Consider the following 19,542-nt stretch of genomic DNA (forward strand, 5'->3'; position numbering starts at 1 on the left):
GAAGTGGCGCTGTAGCTCAAGTGGTAGAGCGCTCGCCTTGAGCTGAAGAGCTGAGGAACAGCGCCCAGGCCCAGAGTTCAAGCCCCACGACCGACAAAATAAAAAAAAAAAAACGTTTCACGGAGTTTACTGCCCGGGTTGGCTTTGAACCATGATCCTCAGATCTCAGCCTCCTGAGTAGCTAGGCTGACAGGCGTGAGCCACCAGCACCTGGCTCGAATTGGTTCCTTTCTTGATCTCATTTGTCAAGTGCCAGCACATCGGAGTGCTGAGAAAATTCACCTGTGTTTTTGGTCGTGGTTGTGGAAAGCAAAGAGTAAACATCCGCATTTTCCACTATCCGTGTGATAACCGCTGGACTCATTTTGGAATCTAGGGTGGGCGGTGACATTGCGTCCTCTAGAGATGAGTGGCCACTTTCAAAGCTCCTGGCTTGGTACCACCCCTGTGGCATGACTCCAGTCACAGATTTTACAACGTGCTGTGTGATACAGTAGCTTTATGTACTAGAGGTTGTGTTTGGTGTTCTCCATCACAACCTCTTTTCCACAGGATCACCGTCTAAACTTCAGCTTTCATACCTGCTTTTTGTGGAGAGCTCTTATTTGGTACAGGCTAGACCGTAATAGTCTTGTCAAGTGAGAACCCAACCCTGTATTTTCTCCTCCTCGTGGGCATGTTAGGATTTTTCTCATCGTATCTTATCCTAGTCTTAGTGACAAACACTATTTGTAGGGAGAGGAGGAGAAGGAAGAGGGGAAGATGACCGCTGTTTGTGGGCATGCGCTTGGCATCGGGCACGTATTATGGCTGTAATGTATCATGTCTTCATGTTATCTCTAGAGACGGCACCTGGGACTCGGCGGGTTAGACCCTGGATATGACACCCTCCACATCGTCCTGGGGTCCTAACCCTTCATAGCTACCAACTGATGAAATCAGTTGGGGGAATTTCCACTTGCAGTCATTGCTGCAAATGGAGTAAGGAAATGGGATGTAGGCGGTGCCTTCAGGAATCCAGAACGTCACAGTGTATGAAGGACAACAGTACCAGGCATCAAACCAAAGCCAACGTTTGGATTTCATTGGACGGCCTACATTTGAATGGATCCAATGCCAAACACTAAACTTACACACTGTGTCAGAGCCTAGAACCACTAAGTATCAGCACCAAATTCATGGGTATGAGCATGCTGACGCTCATCAGGATGTTTAAGTTCCTTTGGTTGCTGCCAAATCATTGTACTCTACAGACTTTGTTAGGAAGTCAGGCCTATGTCCTTTTTCCTTTTTAAATTTCTCTTATTTTCTTTTTTTCCTCCCAAGCCTCTAGTCCCAACTGGTGTAACACTTTATTTATTTTTGGCTGTACTGGGGTTTAAACTCAAGGCCTCCATGCTCGCTTGGCAGGCTATAGGCCTCTAGTGCCATTTCCTCTGGTTATTTATCAGATCGAGTCTTGCTTCTTCCCCCCCTTCTACCCCCCCTCCTCCCCCCCTCCGAGCCAGCCTGGACTGTAACCCTCTTATGTATGGCTTCCCATTTTAGTTAATAAGACAGGCGTGAAATCACCATGTCCAGCTTTTTGTGGTGGTGGTTGTGGAGATGCAGCTGTCACAAGCTTTACACCCTGCCTGAGCCGGCCTCCACAAGTCAGACTGATGGTGTTCAGTTTCTGTTGAGCAAACTTCGTATTGCGGGGCCATTTTGTTTGAATTCTTCTAAAAGATCTCTGAAGAGACAGCTGGATCACATTCGTGCTCTTAAGCTTTAGCATAGTTTTTAAGTCGCAGCTACCTTTTTTTTTTTTTTTAAACCACTGATGGTATCATTTCTTAATTAAAGGAAGTCTTCCTGTCCTTCATCTGTTCATCCAGCAGGTGTTTTGCAGGGTCACACACAGCAGGGCCACTAGCTGTGTGAGCTGTCTTGGGTTTCCATTCTGTAAATCTTCCTGCGTTAAGGAAGGATAAAGTAAGTCAGCAGTAAGATCTAGGGTATCCCCCCCCACTTTCTTCCGTGTGCCCAGCCTTTCCCTCTAATTTTCCTCCCCTTACAAAGACTGTGTTTTACAGGTATCTGTTCCAAAGGGAGAAGAAGAAGAAGCAGATCATAGAACTTTTTAACTTTTTAACTTAGGAAGTGTTTAGCAAGCTGGGTAGTGCATGCCTGTAATCTCAGCATTGGGGAAGCAGAAAGCAGGAGAATCTCCAGTTTGAGGCCAGCCTGGGGTACATAGCTTGGGATACATAGCAGAAGCCTTGTCTCCATGCAGCCCTCCCCCTCCCCCCCAAAAAACAGATCAAACAAACAACCCCCAAAGAAAGTGGGGACCAAGTTATAATGGAGGAGGTTGTAGTAAGTCATCACCAACCAAAGTGTTCAGCTACTTCCGTCTTGAAGAGTTTCCCCGTGGCTTCACCTCACTTGCTCCCGTGGAGAGGAAAAGCTCTTCCCCCACACCCCGGGTGTTTGGAACAGTCACCAGGAGCTTTCTGGGGTCCATTCATCTGCAGAGCACCTTCCTTGAACACCGAGTTCTTTCCCTTCATTCTTCCTCATTCCTTTCCTTGTTGGGTAACAAAGTCCTATGGATCTCCTGGGACATTTGGTTTCTGAGACTGACGGTTCTTTTGTCCAGCCACCATGTAGACAGTGAAGTTTCCTATCTCAACCCACTGCCTTTCCTTTAAAAGCTGGAGCTCAGGAGCCAGGCCTCAGTGGCTCACATCCATCATCCTAGCTACTCAGAAGGCTGAGATCTGTGCATCATGGTTCAAAGCCCGCCTGGGCAGCAAAGTCCATGAGACTCTTGATCTCCAATTAACTGCTACAAAGCCAGACGTGGCACTGTGGCTCTAAGTGGTGCAGAGCTAGCCTTACAGCGCAAAAGGCAGACTCGCAGGACTGATTGGAGAAAGAAATGGGCCTGTCTGTGTTTCAAAACTCATGGGCTGCTCCCTAGGTCCTGTTCTGCCGGTTTTCTTGTTTTCCCCGTAGTTTAAATCTGGACAGTTTCTGAGAGGCTGACTCACGCGTGCTCCCTTACTAGACTCATTCCTAACCCTGAATTCCTGACTTCACAATCCCATTACAGTGACCTCTGACATATTATTATCCTAGGAATATTAGGTTTGGGGAATGATAATCGGACACAAGCACATTAAGCCCAGGCAACTCCTCATAGCAAGTGAGCTTCCCAGTTCTTTCAAGGAAAGGTAAAAAGCTGGCCTGGGTGCTTGGCACAGATTCCCAGCTCCCGCCCACAGGTCTCAGTGCTGTGAAATCTTGAGGGATCATAGGTAAAAATGAAGCTTAACCTCTACCTTGATGTTGCTTATGCTATTTTCTGTGTGTGTGTGTGTGTGTGTGTGTGTGTGTGCGCGCGCGCGCGCTGGGACGGAGACTTGAACTCAGCACATGGCCACTCCCAAGGCGAGTGCTCTACCCCTTGAGCCACAGCTCCACTTCTGGCTTTTTGGTGCTTCATTGGAGCTAAGAGTCTCACAGACTTTTCTCGAACCACAATCCTCAGATCTCAGCCTCCTGAGTCATTCGGTTTGTTTTTTTTCTTTATCAGGAACAAATTTCATGGAAGAATTAAAGCTATGAGTAACAATGAGATAATTGAATATGACATTGGAATTAAAGCTCTTAATGATAGGGGACAATTATCTATGAGGTTGGAATACATCTGGTTGGTTGGTAAAGAAATTTGGGAGAGGATGAGTAGATGGTGATGTTAATAGTTCATGATGTCAAAAGTAGGGTAGAAGCTGGGCACTGGTGCTCACGCCTGTCATCCCAGCTACTCAGGAGGCTGAGATCTGAGGATCACGGTTCAAAGCCAGCCAACGGCAGGAAAATCCATGAGACGCCTTATCTCCATTGAACCACCAGAAAACCAGAAGTGGCTCAAAGTGGTAGAGTTGCTAGCCTTGAACAAAAAGAGCTCAGGGACAGTGCCTAGAACCTGAGTTCAAGCCCCATAACTGACCAGAAAAAAAGTAGGGTAGATAGATATGCTGTATCTCACCAAATTCCATTTTCCCCAAGCTAAAGGATTTATTAGTCTTGTATAGCCCATGCTACATTAGTCTCATGTTTGTGAAAAGGTTTATTTATTTATTTAGTGGGTCTTGGGGCTTGAATTCTAGACCGAGGCTCTGTCCCTGAGCTCTACCACTTGAGCCACAGCACCACTTCTGGTTTTCTGGTGGTTCATTGGAGATAAAGAGCCTCACGGCCTTTCCTGCAAGGCTGGCTCTGAACCATGATCCTCAGCTCTCAGCCTCCTGAGTAGCTAGGATGACAGGCATGAGCCAACACTTCCCGGCAAAAGGTTTTATTTTAAAAGCCCATCTGAATATATTTTAAATCCTCATGTCTTTAGAATGATTGATTCATAGGTAATAGACTTTTCTTACCTTTTTTTTTTTTTTTTTGGCCAGTTCTGGGGCTTGAACTGAACACCTAGGCACTGTCCCTGAGCTTCTTTGACTCAAGGCTAGCGCTCTACTACCTGAGCCACAGCGCCACTTCCTGCCTCTTTCTGTGCAGGTGGTATTGAGAAATCAAACCCAGGGCTTCATGCATGCTAGGCAAGCACTCTCCCACTGAGCCACCTTCCCAGCCAGCCGGGTGATAGACTATTATGAGTATCCAAGGCTCCTTTATGGGTGTGATATTAACCTTGAGTCAGCTGTGATGTCAACTTCCAGGAAGGTGGAATTTTTCTGAGTGGCCATGGATCTGTGTTGCCCGCTGTTATGTTTTCCTTTCAAACATAACATTTAGATGATGTGTGTGTGTGTCTGTGTGTGTGTCTGTGTGTGTCTGTGCATGGGTGCACACATGCTCGTGTGCTAAACTCTGGGCCTAGGCGCTGTCCCTGAGCTTTTGTGCTCAAGGCGAGTGCTCTGACACTTGAGCCACAGCTCCACTTATTTTTTTGGGGGGGGGGTAGTTAATTGGAGATGAGAGTCTCATGGACTTTCCTGCCTAGGCTGGCTTCGAGCCCTGATCCTCAGATCTCAGCCTCCAGAGTAGCTAGGAAGACCGGCGTGAGCCCCCAGTACCTGGTCACATTTCGATCTTTTTATAAATAAAGCTCTGTGTTAACGCACTACCCAAGATCTCTTGAATCTCAAGTGATGTGTAACCCCGTGAGCCTGAGTCTACATTTACCTTGTAGATTCTTAGAAATGTTTAATAATGATTCGAAATACCACATAAACGAGCTCTTTATGCTAAAGGATCTAAATCTGTTCTCTCTCCCCTCTCAGGGTTAGTCACCTCATTTTAGTGGAGCCCTGGGGTTTTCCCGAGCGACCAGACCTGGCCGATCAAGACAGACCGATCCCTGTTTGGATCCGAGCCTTAGGAGCAGCCCTGACCCCCTTCAACCCCTTAGCTGGCCTCAGGATCGCAGGGCCCTTCGGTAAGTGCTTCCATGGGGCAAGCAGAGCGCTTCACGGGTGACAGAGATTCCCTCACTTAGGAGCAGATAATAGACTTAAGCTGAAAGGAGCCATCACGCGGGAACTGCACTCGCTACACAGAACCTGCCCAGTCTGAGAATCCAGGTGGCTTGAATCACACCAAGTTGCTGGTGGAGTGCTGTGATCGCTGGAGGCCAGTTAAAGAAATAAAACCTTGCTGGGTAGCATGGGGGATGCCTTTAATCCCAGCACTTGGGAGGCTGAGACAGGAGGATTGGGGGGGTCTCTATGCCAGCTTGGGTTATAGCAAGGCTGCCTCAAGGAGAGAGAGAGATGCTTTGTCTACTAGAAATATTTAAAGAATATATTTTCTTGTTTTAGTGGTCACTTGGGGAGGTGAAGACAGTAGTAGTTTCCAGGGTGTGTACGTTTTCTTTAGTGCACGTTATGTGTATATTCATATAGCCCCGCCTGAACAAGCTCTGAACTTGCTGCACCATTTAGTACCAAGTTGCTATCAACTGTCAGGGAAAACATGGCGGTTTTATTTCCTGCTACACAGGGTTAAGTCTGGTGCAGCGCTTAAGGCCTGATTTCAAGCGGAAGTACTCTTCGATGTTCGACGATGACACTGTGACAGAATACATCTACCACTGTAACGTGCAGACCCCCAGGTAGGCGCCGTGACTCGGGTGTGTGTTTTGTTGCCAGTTCCGAGGCTTGAACTTAGGGCCTGGGCGCTGTCCCTGAGCTCTTTTGCTCAAGGCGAGCACTCTACCACTGAGCCACAGCACCACTTCTGCTTTTCTGGTGGTTCATTGGAGAAGAAAATCTCACGGACTTTCCTGCCACAGCTGGCTCTGGATCATGATCCTCACAGCTCTACCTCCTGAGTAGCTAGGATTATAGGCATGAGCCACCAGGCAATTCAGGTGTATGTACCAGTATTGGGACTTGAACTCAGGACCTGACCACAGTCCCTTAGCTTTTTTTTTCACTCAAGGCTAGCACTCTGAGCCTCAGCGCCACTTCCGGCTTTTTCTGCTTATGTGGTGCTGAGGAATCGAACCCAGGGCCTCATGCATGTGAGGCAAGTGCTCTACCACTGAGCCACCTTCCCAGCCCCTGGTTGGCCCATTTTTTTGCTCTGGTTCTTTTCCTGGTAAGGTCCGCTGTGTGCATCTGGGGTGGCCTTGGACTGCCGTCTTCCCTGTGCTTTCCCAGTGCGTACTACCACACGCAGCTCGTTAATTGAGATGGGGGAAATCTCACTGATTTGTCTGCCTGCTCAGGCCTTGAAGTTCCAACCTGTTACTTCCTGAGTGGCCAGGACGACAGGTGTGAGGTTCTGTGGGTGGACAAGAGGTCAGGCTGCGACCTGGACTCTTCTCCCCCCCCAAAGTCACGCGCAGTGTGCACTTTTCTCCTTTCAAGTGGCGAGAGTGCTTTCAAGAACATGACAATCCCCTACGGGTGGGCCAAGAGGCCGATGCTGCAGCGGATTGGCAAAATGGACGCCGCCATTCCCGTCTCCGTCATCTTCGGCGCCCGGTCCTGCATCGACGGCAACTCGGGCACCAGCATCCAGTCGCTGCGGCCACACTCACACGTGAAGACCATCGTGAGTGCACGCCCCTCGGGGGGCGGGGCGGGGCGGGGCCTGCAAGGAGACCATCGTGAGTGCACGCCCCTCGGGGGGCGGGGCGGGGGCGGGGCCTGCAAGGAGACCATCGTGAGTGCACGCCCCTCGGGGGGCGGGGCGGGGCGGGGCCTGCAAGGAGACCATCGTGAGTGCACGCCCCTCGGGGGGCAGGGCGGGGGCGGGGCCTGCAAGGAGACCATCGTGAGTGCACGCCCCTCGGGGGGCGGGGCGGGGCCTGCAAGGAGACCATCGTGAGTGCACGCCCCTCGGGGGGCAGGGCGGGGGCGGGGCCTGCAAGGAGACCATCGTGAGTGCACGCCCCTCGGGGGGCGGGGCGGGGCCTGCAAGGAGACCATCGTGAGTGCACGCCCCTCGGGGGGCGGGGCGGGGCGGGGCCTGCAAGGAGACTAGTGAGTGCACGCCCCTCAGGGGGCGGGGCCTGCAAGGAGACCATCGTGAGTGCACGCCCCTCGGGGGGCGGGGCGGGGCCTGCAAGGAGACTGTAGTGAGTGCACGCCCCTCGGGGGCGGGGCAGGGGCGGGGCCTGCAAGGAGACCATCGTGAGTGCACGCCCCTCAGGGGGCGGGGCAGGGGCGGGGCCTGCAAGGGTCCAGTGCCGGGATTACAGACAGGCGCTACCTGCCCAGCTTTGACCCACACCAATCCTGTCCCCTTTCTGAGCGGACCTTCGGCACTCTCTCTGTGGAAAGGCCAGGTTGGGGGGAGGGAGGGGGGGAGGGGGACAGGTGCAGAATTAGTTCTCGAACCCCACCCCTGACTTTGCCCACTTTCTCCGCTGTCTCGCCAGGTCTCGCTTTCCATTTGTTTAGGGGCTCTGTGTGTGGGTACTAGGTCTTAAACACAGATCCTGGGCCCTGTCCCCGAGCTTGGTCACTCAAAGCTAGCACGCCGCCACTTGAACCACCTCCACTTCTGGTTTTCTGGTGGTTTATTGGAGATAAGAGTCTCCCAGACTTCCCTGCCCAGGCTGGCTTTGAACCTCGATTCTCAGATCTCAGCCTCCTGAGTAGCTAGGATGACAAGTGTGAGCCACCAGCGCCCAGCTTTTCCAGTATCTTTAGGGACTCATATATCTTGCGTGGTAGTGACGCTTTGCCTCGCTGACCATGTCTGCTCTCTCTCACCCAGGCTATTCTTGGAGCAGGGCATTATGTCTACGCAGATCAACCTGAAGAGTTCAACCAGAAAGTGAAGGAGATCTGCAACACGGTGGACTGAGCACGCAGCCGCAGGTGCAGTGGCAGCCTCTGTGCGAGCAGGTGGTGGGTGGCCCCCCACCAAATCTCTCCAGCGTCATCCACAGTCATGCTGGAGAGCGAGGAAGGCACCAAGCCCCGCGCCCCTGCCTGTCCTTGCACACATTTTCCTCCTGGAGTCGTTTGCACACACAAACCATTAGTGCCTTCCGGAAGAATGGCTTCCTTCTCTCCTCCTCGACCTGGAATACACAAGTCTTCAAACTTAGTAGCTTTAAATAAAAGGTGGTGTGTCCTTTCTGATGTACTGAACCATTGTAATCGCCCAACTGACTTTTCTCATTTCTACCTAACTTTGGCAGTTGGGTGCTTACATTTTTATTGCCAATTTAACCAAATGATTTCTGGGTCTGTTCGGATACATTCTGTAAAAGATGCACTCTTATTTTCTTTGCTTAGTTCAACCTTGCCTAATAATGGATTCAGTTAACTCCGGCCCCTGTGCGCTTTCTGTAGAAATGTGTCTGTGTTTCCAATACGTCACCTCGGGTTTGACATGGAGTGATTTAAAAACAAAGGAGTCAAGCTGGGCACCGGTGGCTCCCGCCTGTCATCCTAGCTACTCAGGAGGCTGAGATCTGAGGATCACAGTTCAGAGCCAGCCCAGGAAGGAAAGTCCATGAGATTCTTATCTCCAATGAACCCCCACTAAGGCGGCAGTGTGGCTCAAGGGGTAGAGCGCTCGCCTTGAGCTGAAGAGCTGAGGAACAGCGCCCAGGCCCTGAGTTCAGGCCCCACGACTGATACTTAAAAAAAAGAGTCAGTCACAGCTTTACTTTTTCTGTTTTTCATCTTCAAAGCTGGCTGGCTAGATAGCACCTGGGGACATTTGTGTGACTTAACTCAGTGCTTCTAAGACAGTGCCACGAATACTTCCGTGACTCAAGTCCTAAGAAGCCTTCACTACATATCTGTACCCTTTTCCCTCCGCATGAATGCTGTTCTTTTCCAGGACCAAGGATGCAGCGAACACCACTTCCTCCTTCAAGCGGATCTGAACCACTATTGGCTTTCCAGTAAGCAAAGTCATGTTGTATCTTTATGAACATCTGACTCTCTTGTACATGACAACAAAACCAGGGTTTCATTCTAAACTATTTTTTTAAAAAAATGGTGCTACTGTGAGCCAGGACACCAAAAATGAATTAACCGCTGTGTTTCCTTTTGTACTGATCAACTCGCTGATTACTTGCTTTTAGTTACGTCACAACCATTCTGTCTCTTGCGAGTATCTGCCATGAGGGTGTTAGCACCGTTTTACAAAATGAGAGAGAAATGGCCAGGCACCAGTGGCTCACGCCTGTCATCCTAGCTACTCAGGAGGCTGAGATCTGAGGATCACAGTTCAAAGCCACCCCAAGCAGGAAAGTCTGTGAGACTCTTAAGTCTAATTAACTAGTAAAAAAAAGTCACAAGTAGAACTTTAACTCCACTGATAGAGCACCAACCTGGAATAAAAAAGCTAAGAGACAGCACCCAGGCCTGGGTAAAAGCCCAAGTTACCAGCACACACAAAACAAGCATATCACTTAAAGAGTTTGTTTCAGAATCATATTTAGAGGTCACTTTTTAAACGCCTTCCTTCATAAATATTTTTTACATTAGAAGGGCCAAACCAGCTAGGCGCCAGTGGCTCACGCCTGTCATCCTAGCTACTCAGGAGGCTGAGATCTGAGGATCGCAGTTCAGAGCCAGTCCGGGCTGCAAAGTCCATGAGATTCTTACCTCCCAACAAACCACTCAGCGAGGAAAAACAAAAACCAAAACCACAAGTGGTGCTGTGGCTCAAGTGGTAAGAGTGCTTGAGCAAAGTAGTAATCTTAAGCAAAAGCTCAGGGACTAAGCCCAGACCCTGAGTTCAAGCCCCACGACCAGCCATATAGGCAAAAGAATTGCCAACGTTTATCACAAAAGGACTCGTTAAGCCAGGCGCTGGTAGCTCTCGCCTATCATGTCAGGAGGCTGACATCTGAGGATCACAGTCCAAAGCCAGCCTGGGCAGGAAAGTCTGTAAAACATCTCCAATGAACCACCAGAAAACCGGGAGTGGTGCTGTGGCTCAAGTGGTAGAGTGCTCACCTTGAGCTGAAGAGCCCAGGGACAGTGCCCAGGCCCAGAGTTCAAGCCCCACGACCAACAAAAAAATTAAAGTGGGGTGAGCTCATTATCACTGTAATAGATGAAGGACTTCTATACTTTGGGGAGCACTTAGGCAAGCTAGGAATCGACAGTTCTCAGAAAAGAAAATTCGTATGGTTCTAAAGCATCTCGGGATATATCTAGTAAGAGAAATGCAAACTAGTGAGACTGGAGAAAGTCCCAAGTTAGACAATCCATGAAACCCACTACAAAGTCCATATCTGGTGGATGAGATCTGTTCATAACTAACACAGCTAGGAGTTTGATCCTTCAGCCTGACAGTTCTAAAATAGAAGCGTGGTATAATCAAACGGTGTTTGCTACAACACTTTATAACAACTATTAGGACTAGAAACGCCCTCAAGTCTATTGTGAGTAGAGTAAGGGAAAAACTGGTATTATCCATTCAGTGCAATACTACATAGCAGTGGAAAAGATTGAGGAACATATATATATATATATATATATATATATATATAGTCTTCAAGGATTAGGCACAGAACACAGGAAATGACAAATACAAGGTGGAAAAAATGAAAGGTGCAAGGTAGAAATGCTGCGTGAATTGGTGTATAAGAAAGGAAGCAAGTAGCTCACCTCTGTCTTAGTTCTTCAGGATGCTGAGATTGACCGATTGCAATTTAAAGCCAGCCCGGACAGAAAAGTAGTTGTGCCTCTTTACCCATAGGTGGGGGTGTGGCTCAAGTGGTAGAGCATCAGCCTTGAGTGAGAAAAGCTAAGGGGCAGCGTCCAGGTCCCGAGTTCAAGCTCCAGTACTGGAAAAGTGGGGAAATGATGCTATATTAATAAAAAGGACTCATTTAGTAGGGGGCTGGGCACGGATGACAACCAGATATGGACCTTGTGTATCTATGACCCCATCAATGTTGTCTGAAATTAAAAGCGATTCTTGCAACCGAACTGGGCTGATTTTTCATAGCAAGTGCACCTCACCGCACCCATAAAATATGTTGATAGTGACTTTGAAGTCCTGCCGTCATCTTCACACTTCTGATGTAAGGAGCCCCCCCCCCACCCCACAAACCACCGAGAAACCTTACCCTCCATTCCTTTCCCAACTAGCACCAGTGTCGACATCATTTTGTAACCGTGTGAGTGAATTTTGGGATGGCTGATACAACAATTATTTTATGACCGTGGAGTCAAAATCCAGAAGAGAAGCCGGGCACTGGTGGCTCACGCCTGTCATCCTAGCTACTCAGGAGGCTGAGATCTGAGGATCACAGTTCAAAGGCAGCCTGGGCAGGAAAGACCATGGGGCTATCACCTCCAAGGAACCACATAAACACAGGCAGTGGAGCTGTGACTCAAGGTGGTAAATGTGTGAGCCTTGAGCCCAAGAGCTGAGGGACAGCACCCAGGCCCTGAGTTCAAGCCCCGTGACCAACACAAACATACACACAAAGTACGCTCTATGCAAGTATCAACTCCAAAGTCTTTAGGTTTTGTTCATTCTCTAGTATACTCAGGATTTTCTTATTAATGTCTCAGTAATTTTTCCTTTTGTTTTCCTTCCTCCCTTCTTTCCTTTTTTTTTTTTCTTTTCCTTCCCTTTCTTTGATTTCTTTTTCTGTGCCGGTACTGGGGCTTGAACTTAAGAGTCTGGGTACTCAGCTGTTTCGCTCAATGCTGGTGCTCGACCACTTGAGCCACACCTCTACTTCCTGCTTTTTGCTGGTTGGTTGAAGATAAGAATCTCACAGGACTTCTCTGCCCAGGCTGGCTTCCAACCAAGATTCTCAGATCTCAGCCTGCTGAGTAGGTAGGATGACAGGCGTGAGCCACCAGCACCCAGCGGAAGAGTTGTTTTAGTGGGATTGTCAAATGTCTTATGATGATAAGAGAGGGTAAAAGAATACAGGTCTATAAAGCATGCATTTTTCACCTGTGTTTTTTAAAAGTAAAAGGAATACTCAAATCATGAAGCAGAGTTGATGGACCAGAGGCGGCTTCCAGATTGGGAAATACACATACGTCGTTTTACAACTTGAAGTTCAATAATAAGGATGTATTTTACTTTTTTGAAAAATATTTTTGCCATCTAAAACTCGTTTTCCTTGAGCTCAAGAGCCCATTTTTTTAATTGTAAATTAAATCAACTCAGAAAGTTAATTAACTTGAAGGTGTTGAAATAATTAAATTGATAAGCAAACTCATTGAAGTTTTATAAAGCACCAAGACTACTGTGGGTATATAAATTCTGTGTATGGAGAAAATTATCTGCCTAATAGGAGGAGACGAGAATGGGAAATTAATGTATGTAGAAATGTGTGTGTGTTGAGAGAGACAGAGACAGAAGTTCTTTTATGAATACATAATCAGAATAGTACTCTCCACTTTTAATTTCTTTCCAATTTTAACCAAACTCAGGTATCCATGGCTCACACCTGTCAGCCTAGCTACTCAGGAGGCTGAGATTTGAGGATCATGGTTTGAGGCCAGCTGAGACAGGGAAAAATCTCTGAGTCTCTTTATCTCCAGTGACCCTCACACATAAAAAAAAAGTCAGAAACAGAGCTGTCGCTCCATAGTAGAGCGCTCACCTTGAGCAAAATAGTTAAATATTTTAACCACAAAGAGATCGAGAGATTCATATAACCTGTGTCAGCCTGTTGCTATTTGGAGATTATTTGGAGGTGTGGCCCAGCTTAGCTTTCTCACTCTGAGCTAGCACTCTACCACTCGAGTCCCACCTCCATTTCCTGCTTTTTTTGCTGGTGAATTGGAGATAAGAGCCTCTGAGATTTTCCTGCCCGGGCTGGCTTTGAACCTGGATCCTCAGACTCAGACACACTTCAGACCAGCATGAGCCACTATATGACCAGCTGTCTTCCCACCCATGTGGGCCTCGTCTGTCCTCATGAATATTAACCATGGCACATTCATAAGGTTCATACATATTCATAACTTCCTCATAAGGATGGCCTCCCCCGCCCCCAGGGGTGTGTCTAGGTACTGGGGCTTGAGACCAGAGCTTTGCGCTCTCAATTTTTCTTTTGAAGTCAAGGCTGGTGCTCTACCACTTGAGCCACACCTCTCTTTTCCAAGGATGCTATTGTGCTTTCCCTCTTGTAGGATCAGTTGCCCCCAAAAGAGAGAGAAAAGAAAGGAATCTTTGCCCTCCTCCTCTGATCACCCGTAGTGGTGATCACTCTACCCAGCTCTTCTGTTGATTGGTTTTGTTTTGGGTCCGGTCGTGGGTCCTGAACTCTGGGCCTGGGCGCTGTCCCTCAGCTCTTCAGCTCAAGGCTAGCGCTCTACCACTTGAGCCACAGCACCACTTCTGGCTTTTTTCCTTTTTGCTTATGTGGTGCTGAGGATTCGAACCCAGGGCTTCAGGCATGCAAGGCGAGCGCTCTACCACTGAGCCACCTTCCCAGACCCGCTACCCAGCTCTTAAGCTTTGCTTTCAGCTGTAAGTGGTAGAACAGTTTTCTGGGACTCTCTCCCTCCCTCCCTCCCTCCCTCCCTCTCCCTCTCTCTGACTCTCCCTCTCTCTCTCCCTCCCCCCTTCTCTCTTCCCCCTCCGCACAGCTCTTCTCGGTGAGTGGGCACAACTGTAGATTTTAATTCACACACATCAAAGATGCAAAGTTTGCCTTTGGCTGGAAGGAGGGGGGGAAAAAAAGAACAAGGAAAGGCAGAGAGCCTTCAGATGATCAATTAACTTCCATTCTTCTCAGAGAGATCTGACAGGAAAGAAAAATGATCCGGCTAAAAAAAGCAAGCCTTCTTAGAAGCTTCTAGAATGCAAAGGACTCTCTCTCTCTCTCTCTCTCTCTCTCCCCCCTAGTATGCTATTGGGCTACACTGGAGATGGAGGGGGTGGTGGTGATTATCCTAAAAATCCCAGAAGGTTCTGACAGAGATTTCTCCAGCTGGGCAAAGCCCTTGATGGTTCCTGGGCCCCTGAGAGCCAAGGAAAGTTCTAGATTACATCGTCTGTCTTCACACTTCTGAGTGTTGAGAGACTGGTGGGGCAGGAACTCCCAAGCAGCGATGTACAGTGGCACTGAATTTGAACTGGGTGCTTGTGATCCAGAGGCTGAGTTCAGAGGATGAAGATTTGAAGCCAGCCCTGAGCAGACCGGTCCAAAACTCAGAGCCTCTGAACTCCTGTTAACCACCAAAAAGCCAGAAGTGGAGGTGGGGCTCAAGTGGTAGACTTCAGCAGAAAAAAAGCCAAGCAAGAGCACCAAGCCTGCCTGGGATTGGTAGACCCAGGAGACTGAGATCTGAGGATCCAGGTTCAAGGCCAGCCTGGACAGGAATGTCGATGAGACTCTTACTTCCAATTAATCACAGAAAACGTGTCTATGGAGCAAAACAAAACAAAACAAAAGCTTTAAAACAATTGTGCCAGTCCTGGGGTTTTGAACCTTGATCCTCAGATCTCAGCCTCCTGAGTCGCTGGGATGACAGGCGTGAGCCACCAGCCCTGGGCCTTATTCTTTTATTTTTAGTTTTTTGATCAGTCATGGGGCTAGAACTCAAGGCCCGGGGCGCTGTCCCTGAGCCCTATTTTTTTGCTCAAGGCTAATGCTCTATCACTCTGAGCCACAGCTTGCAGTTTTCTGGTGGTTCATTGGAGATCAGAGTCTCATGGACTTTCCTGCCCGGGCTGGCTTTGAACCTCAATCCTCTAGATCTCAGCCTCCTGAATCACTAGGATGACAGGTGTGAGCCACCAGCATCTAGCTGCAAAGAACACTTGTGAAATGCCAGAGGTTTGTCTGCGGGCATCAGGGTACAAAGAGGTGAATGAGAATGAAGTGTTAATTACTCAAACACAGTAATTAATTGGGGAGGCCGGCATGGAAACCACCGAGATTGTGGTTGACTATGGAAAGTGTGAAGAGATCAAACAAAGAAAAAAGGGCGTGAGATGAATGAACTCGCTAATAATCTTCTCCCGTTAATGACATTCTTTTATGTTTTAACAGGAAGTGTCTGGGTGGTATTGCAAATCAGCAGGGAGGGAAACAAATGTAATCTTTTTTTCTTTTTTCCCCTCCTCGCTGAAATCTTCATTTCTGTCCTGCAAGTCCTTCGTTCTGCCTGCTAATGAGAGACGGGATTTTTTCCTTTCATCAATTCTAGTCTTTTCCTCTTGGCTTGGGATCTACAGCCAGCATGGCAGAGGTAAGCATGGTGGTACCTACGTCTTGATGGGCGTTTGTGGGCGGGGAGGGGGTGCAGGGATTTGGTTTCTGATCGTGGTGCATAACACCATGTCCTGAAGTAGGCATTGTATCACTGCACACACACACACACACACACACACACACAGTCCCCCATCCCAACCCCAGAGAAAATCCGTCATTAGCTCACCCTGCCATTGCCCAAGCAATTCTCCCACATCCTTTGACAACGTACAGAATTCGAATTCAGATGCAGCCTTTCCATTCCATCCCACACCACACATTTATTGTCCTGAACTAAAACAGCTCTTCACGGTTGGAACTGCATCTGCCACACCTGCCTGTATTCATAGTTCGTTCCTAGCGCCCTTGTTAACTCCCTTAAAAATATCTGATTGAATTTCATGGGGGAAGAAAATGCCATGGATTAAATATATGTTGTGTTAGAGAAACTTCCCGTTTTATCCCAGAGCCTTCTGCGTGCTCACGAACAGAGCTGGAGATTTAATGTTTGAAGATTTCTTTCTCCCCATCCATCCCTTCGTGTGTATGTGCAGTATTGGGGATTGAACTCAGCACCTGGGTGCTGTCCCTGAGTTTTTGCACATAAAACTATCCGCTCGACCACTTGAGCCACCACGTCCACCTCTAGCTTTTTTTGCTAATTCATCAGCAATAACAGTCTCCTAGACTCCTGCCCGGGCTGGCCTCGAACCATGATCCTCAGATCTCAGCCTCCAGCGTAGCTAGAATGACAGGCGTGAGCCACCAGCGCCCATCCCTTAAATTTCTGTCATGCATTCAGGGAAAGGAAGCGAAGGGAAACTTGATTGCAGGGGAAGGGAAACTTGTGTCAAGTTGCATAGCTTTTTTTTTTTTTAATTTCCAGTCCTGGGGCTTGAACTCGGGGCCTGGGTGCTGTCCCTGAGCTTCTTTGTGCTCAAGGCTAGTGCTCCACCACTTGAGCCACAGCACCAGTTCCAGCTTTTTTTCCCCCTCTGTGTATGTAGTACTGAGGATTCGAACCCAGGGCTTCATGCATGCTAGGTGAGCACTCTTACCACTAAGCCACCTTCCCAGCCCAAGTTGGATAGCTTGCAAGGGCCCCCTTCAGCTTTGGTGATGGACCAAAGCAGCTGTCTTCTCTCTGTGTCTCTGTGTGTGCGGCTTCAATCGCTTGCTGGGTCTCTTGAGCTGCTGTTCATGCTTCTGGGATGAGGTACTGACTTCTGGCTTCAATAGGACCAGTGCCCTTTTGGCTGAGAAGGAGCAGGGAACAGTTAAGCAAGAGGCCAGTTTTGAGGAAGAATCAAGTGCATCCACCAATGAGCTAGACTCCTTGATGTGTGGAAAAAGTTGACCTTCCTCCCCATTAAAAAAACATCAAGGGCGAGCCAAAGCGATGTGGCAAGATGGAAACAGCGTGGAGACTTTACTTTCAATCTACCAAGGAAATGATCAGCAGGTTGAGTTTCCACCTCTTTCCCTTTTCCCCCTGCCATCCAGGGCACTCAGATTGAGATGTTAAGTAAACCCTGTGGGCCTTGCGTTAATTCCTTGAAGCCTAGACCTTGAAATCTGCCTTTTAAAAAAAAATGATCCCAATAAACTCTATGTAGGAGAACTTTCTATAGCCACTACCATTGATCTGCATTCACCTTCCTGACCCTATCTCTTACGGAGTCGGGCGGGGAGCAAAATCGCATCTTGGGAAGTGGGTCCCTGGCTCACGTTGGTGGAGTGTGTTCAGCCTTGAGTGGGGAAGAAAGCCCTTGAAGCCCTGAGTTCGAGTCCTAATCCTGGCAGAAAATCATACAGCAGCACTAAGAGCAGCAGCTAGGAGCTGTCTGATCAGTCTCTTCCCTTGTTGGCATTTGGCTTCATCGCAGCACCTTTCCCACATCTGACCGGTAGGGGGCGCTCTCTCTCTCTCGCTCTCTCTCTCTCTCTCTCTCTCTCTCCCTCCCTCCCTCCTCCTTCTGATAACACAAAGCTGCCACCACAGATCCTACTGTACCCTCCCTATATAAACCCGTGTCTGGGTCCCAGTTCTTCCTGGCTTGGTTTATGTATTAATTAATTAGATTTTATGATCAGATTATTGATGAGCAAGCAGGGTTCATCACACACATCTCCATAGGCCCTGGTGGTTGATCTACATCGTAGGAACCGGCCCAGGGAATCCTCCTCTAGCTTCTCTGTGTAAGGGTAGGTCTCAGTGTACCCCCTTCCCACGCTTGTCAGACCTGGGGGCCCACCGGCACCTGGCTCATAGTTGACATGCCTGACATCGCCACACCCCAACTGGTATTTACCAGGTGAAACCTGGTATACCCACTCTACAGGCAGACCAGCTTGGGGTGGGGAAGGGAAATGATTGCCAAGCAGCCAGGCAGCTGATGTGGGAGGTGTCCACCTCCTCCCGGCCTCTTCTCTGAACGCATGCGCACTGTCCCTTGCCGGCCCCCAGGCCTGACGAGTCTGTGCTCTGAGGATGGCTTGTCTTTCTTCAGACTTTTGATGGCCCTGGGATCATGGCCAAGGGCGTCGGCCTCATTGACTCAGTAGCAGATATAAGCAGGTCCTGCCATTAATGAGACAGACAGACAGACAGAGAATTTCTTAAAGATTTATTAAAGTATAAGCTGGGCACCAGAGGCTCATGCCAATAAAACTAGCTACTCAGGAGGCTGAGATCTGGAGGATCGTGGTTGCAAAGCCAGCCTGGGCAGGAAAGTCCCTGAGACTCTATCTCCAATGAATCCCCCCCCCTTCCAAACCCTCAGGGAAAACAGAAGTGGAGCTGTGGCTCAGGTAGTAGAGTGTGTAGCCTAGAGCAGAAAAGCTCAGGGACAGTGCCCAAGGCCCTGAGTTCAAGCCTCACAACTGAAGAAAAAAAAAAAAAAGGAAGGAAGGGGCTGGGAAGGTGGCTCAGTGGTAGAGTGTGTGCCTAGCATGCATGAAGCCCTGGGTTCCACTCCTCAGCACCACATACACAGAAAAAGCTGGCAGTGGTGCTGTGGCTCAAGTGGTAGAGTGCTAGAGCCTTGAGCAAAAATAGAGCTCAGGGAGATGCACCCAGGCCCAGAGTTCAAGCCCCAGGAGTGTCAAAGACACAAAAAAAAAAAACCCGATGAAGTATCTTAGGAATTTTCCAACTAGACTTTAGGGCAAGAGCAACAGACACTCAATCAATGAAACAATGTCTACTGACCAAGACTCCATCTCTGGGCTGCAAGAGAAGGAAGGATAATCCCTAAATAGAGGGAGAGTTGGATCTAGGATTCCCACACCCTCCCCGCCACCACCAGTGGAGAGGTCTAGTAGCTTGCACAAAACTTCAGCCATGGGGAGGAACTGCTCTCTGTCCCAGCCCAGGGAGTTGGTTTTTGCCAGCCAAAAAAAAAGAGAGAAATAAATAAATAAAAACCTGCAAGTCATTCTGCTAGTGACTCTGGCTCTCGCCGCAGATCTCCAGGGACGAGGTAGCAAGAAAAGGGGTATGAGGAGAGGGAAAAAAAGGGGGCAGGTCTCTCCCAGCTTTGTGTCTGAGGGCTGAACTTTTCCAGCAAGATTTCGGAGCCATCTGACCTTAACGAGCAAGCGGTGTACGCCACCAAGCTTAGGGAACAATGTATGGCGGATGGTGATATTCTTTTCCTCTGCTCAGAGAACAAATCAGGAAGCCACTGTCTGCAGTCCCAAGCAACTGAAAGAAAATAATAATAATAATAATAAATTTGCTGTGGAACAACAGTGTGAGATGGGCTGGGAAAAGATGGAGAATGATGGAAAGTTGGGGAGGGGGGCTGGCATCGGGCAAGGTGCATTGTTTCCTCATCCCTTTGGACACATACTTTAAGAATAAATCAAATCAGCCG

General features: G+C 48.8%; 1 protein-coding gene across 2 annotated transcripts in view; it reads left to right on the forward strand.

Annotated features, from left to right (window-relative positions):
• Abhd5 (abhydrolase domain containing 5) overlaps window positions 1-9,460 on the forward strand; it is a 27,234-nt gene extending 17,774 nt beyond the window's left edge. Inside the window, exons 4-8 of one of the 2 annotated variants that reach the window (XM_013030334.1) lie at window positions 5,286-5,440; window positions 6,004-6,115; window positions 6,876-7,062; window positions 8,233-8,336; window positions 9,313-9,460. In XM_013030334.1, the coding sequence (XP_012885788.1) occupies window positions 5,286-5,440; window positions 6,004-6,115; window positions 6,876-7,062; window positions 8,233-8,322 (544 nt within the window). In that variant the 3' untranslated portion in view covers window positions 8,323-8,336; window positions 9,313-9,460. Of the gene's footprint in view, window positions 1-5,285; window positions 5,441-6,003; window positions 6,116-6,875; window positions 7,063-8,232; window positions 8,791-9,312 lie in introns of those variants that run through there. The other variant, XM_013030333.1, reaches the window with a different exon arrangement.
• Window positions 9,461-19,542: the final 10,082 nt, after the last annotated feature.

Source organism: Dipodomys ordii, unplaced genomic scaffold, assembly GCF_000151885.1.
Source record: "Dipodomys ordii isolate 6190 unplaced genomic scaffold, Dord_2.0 Scaffold128, whole genome shotgun sequence".
NCBI classification, from domain to species: Eukaryota; Metazoa; Chordata; class Mammalia; order Rodentia; family Heteromyidae; genus Dipodomys; species Dipodomys ordii.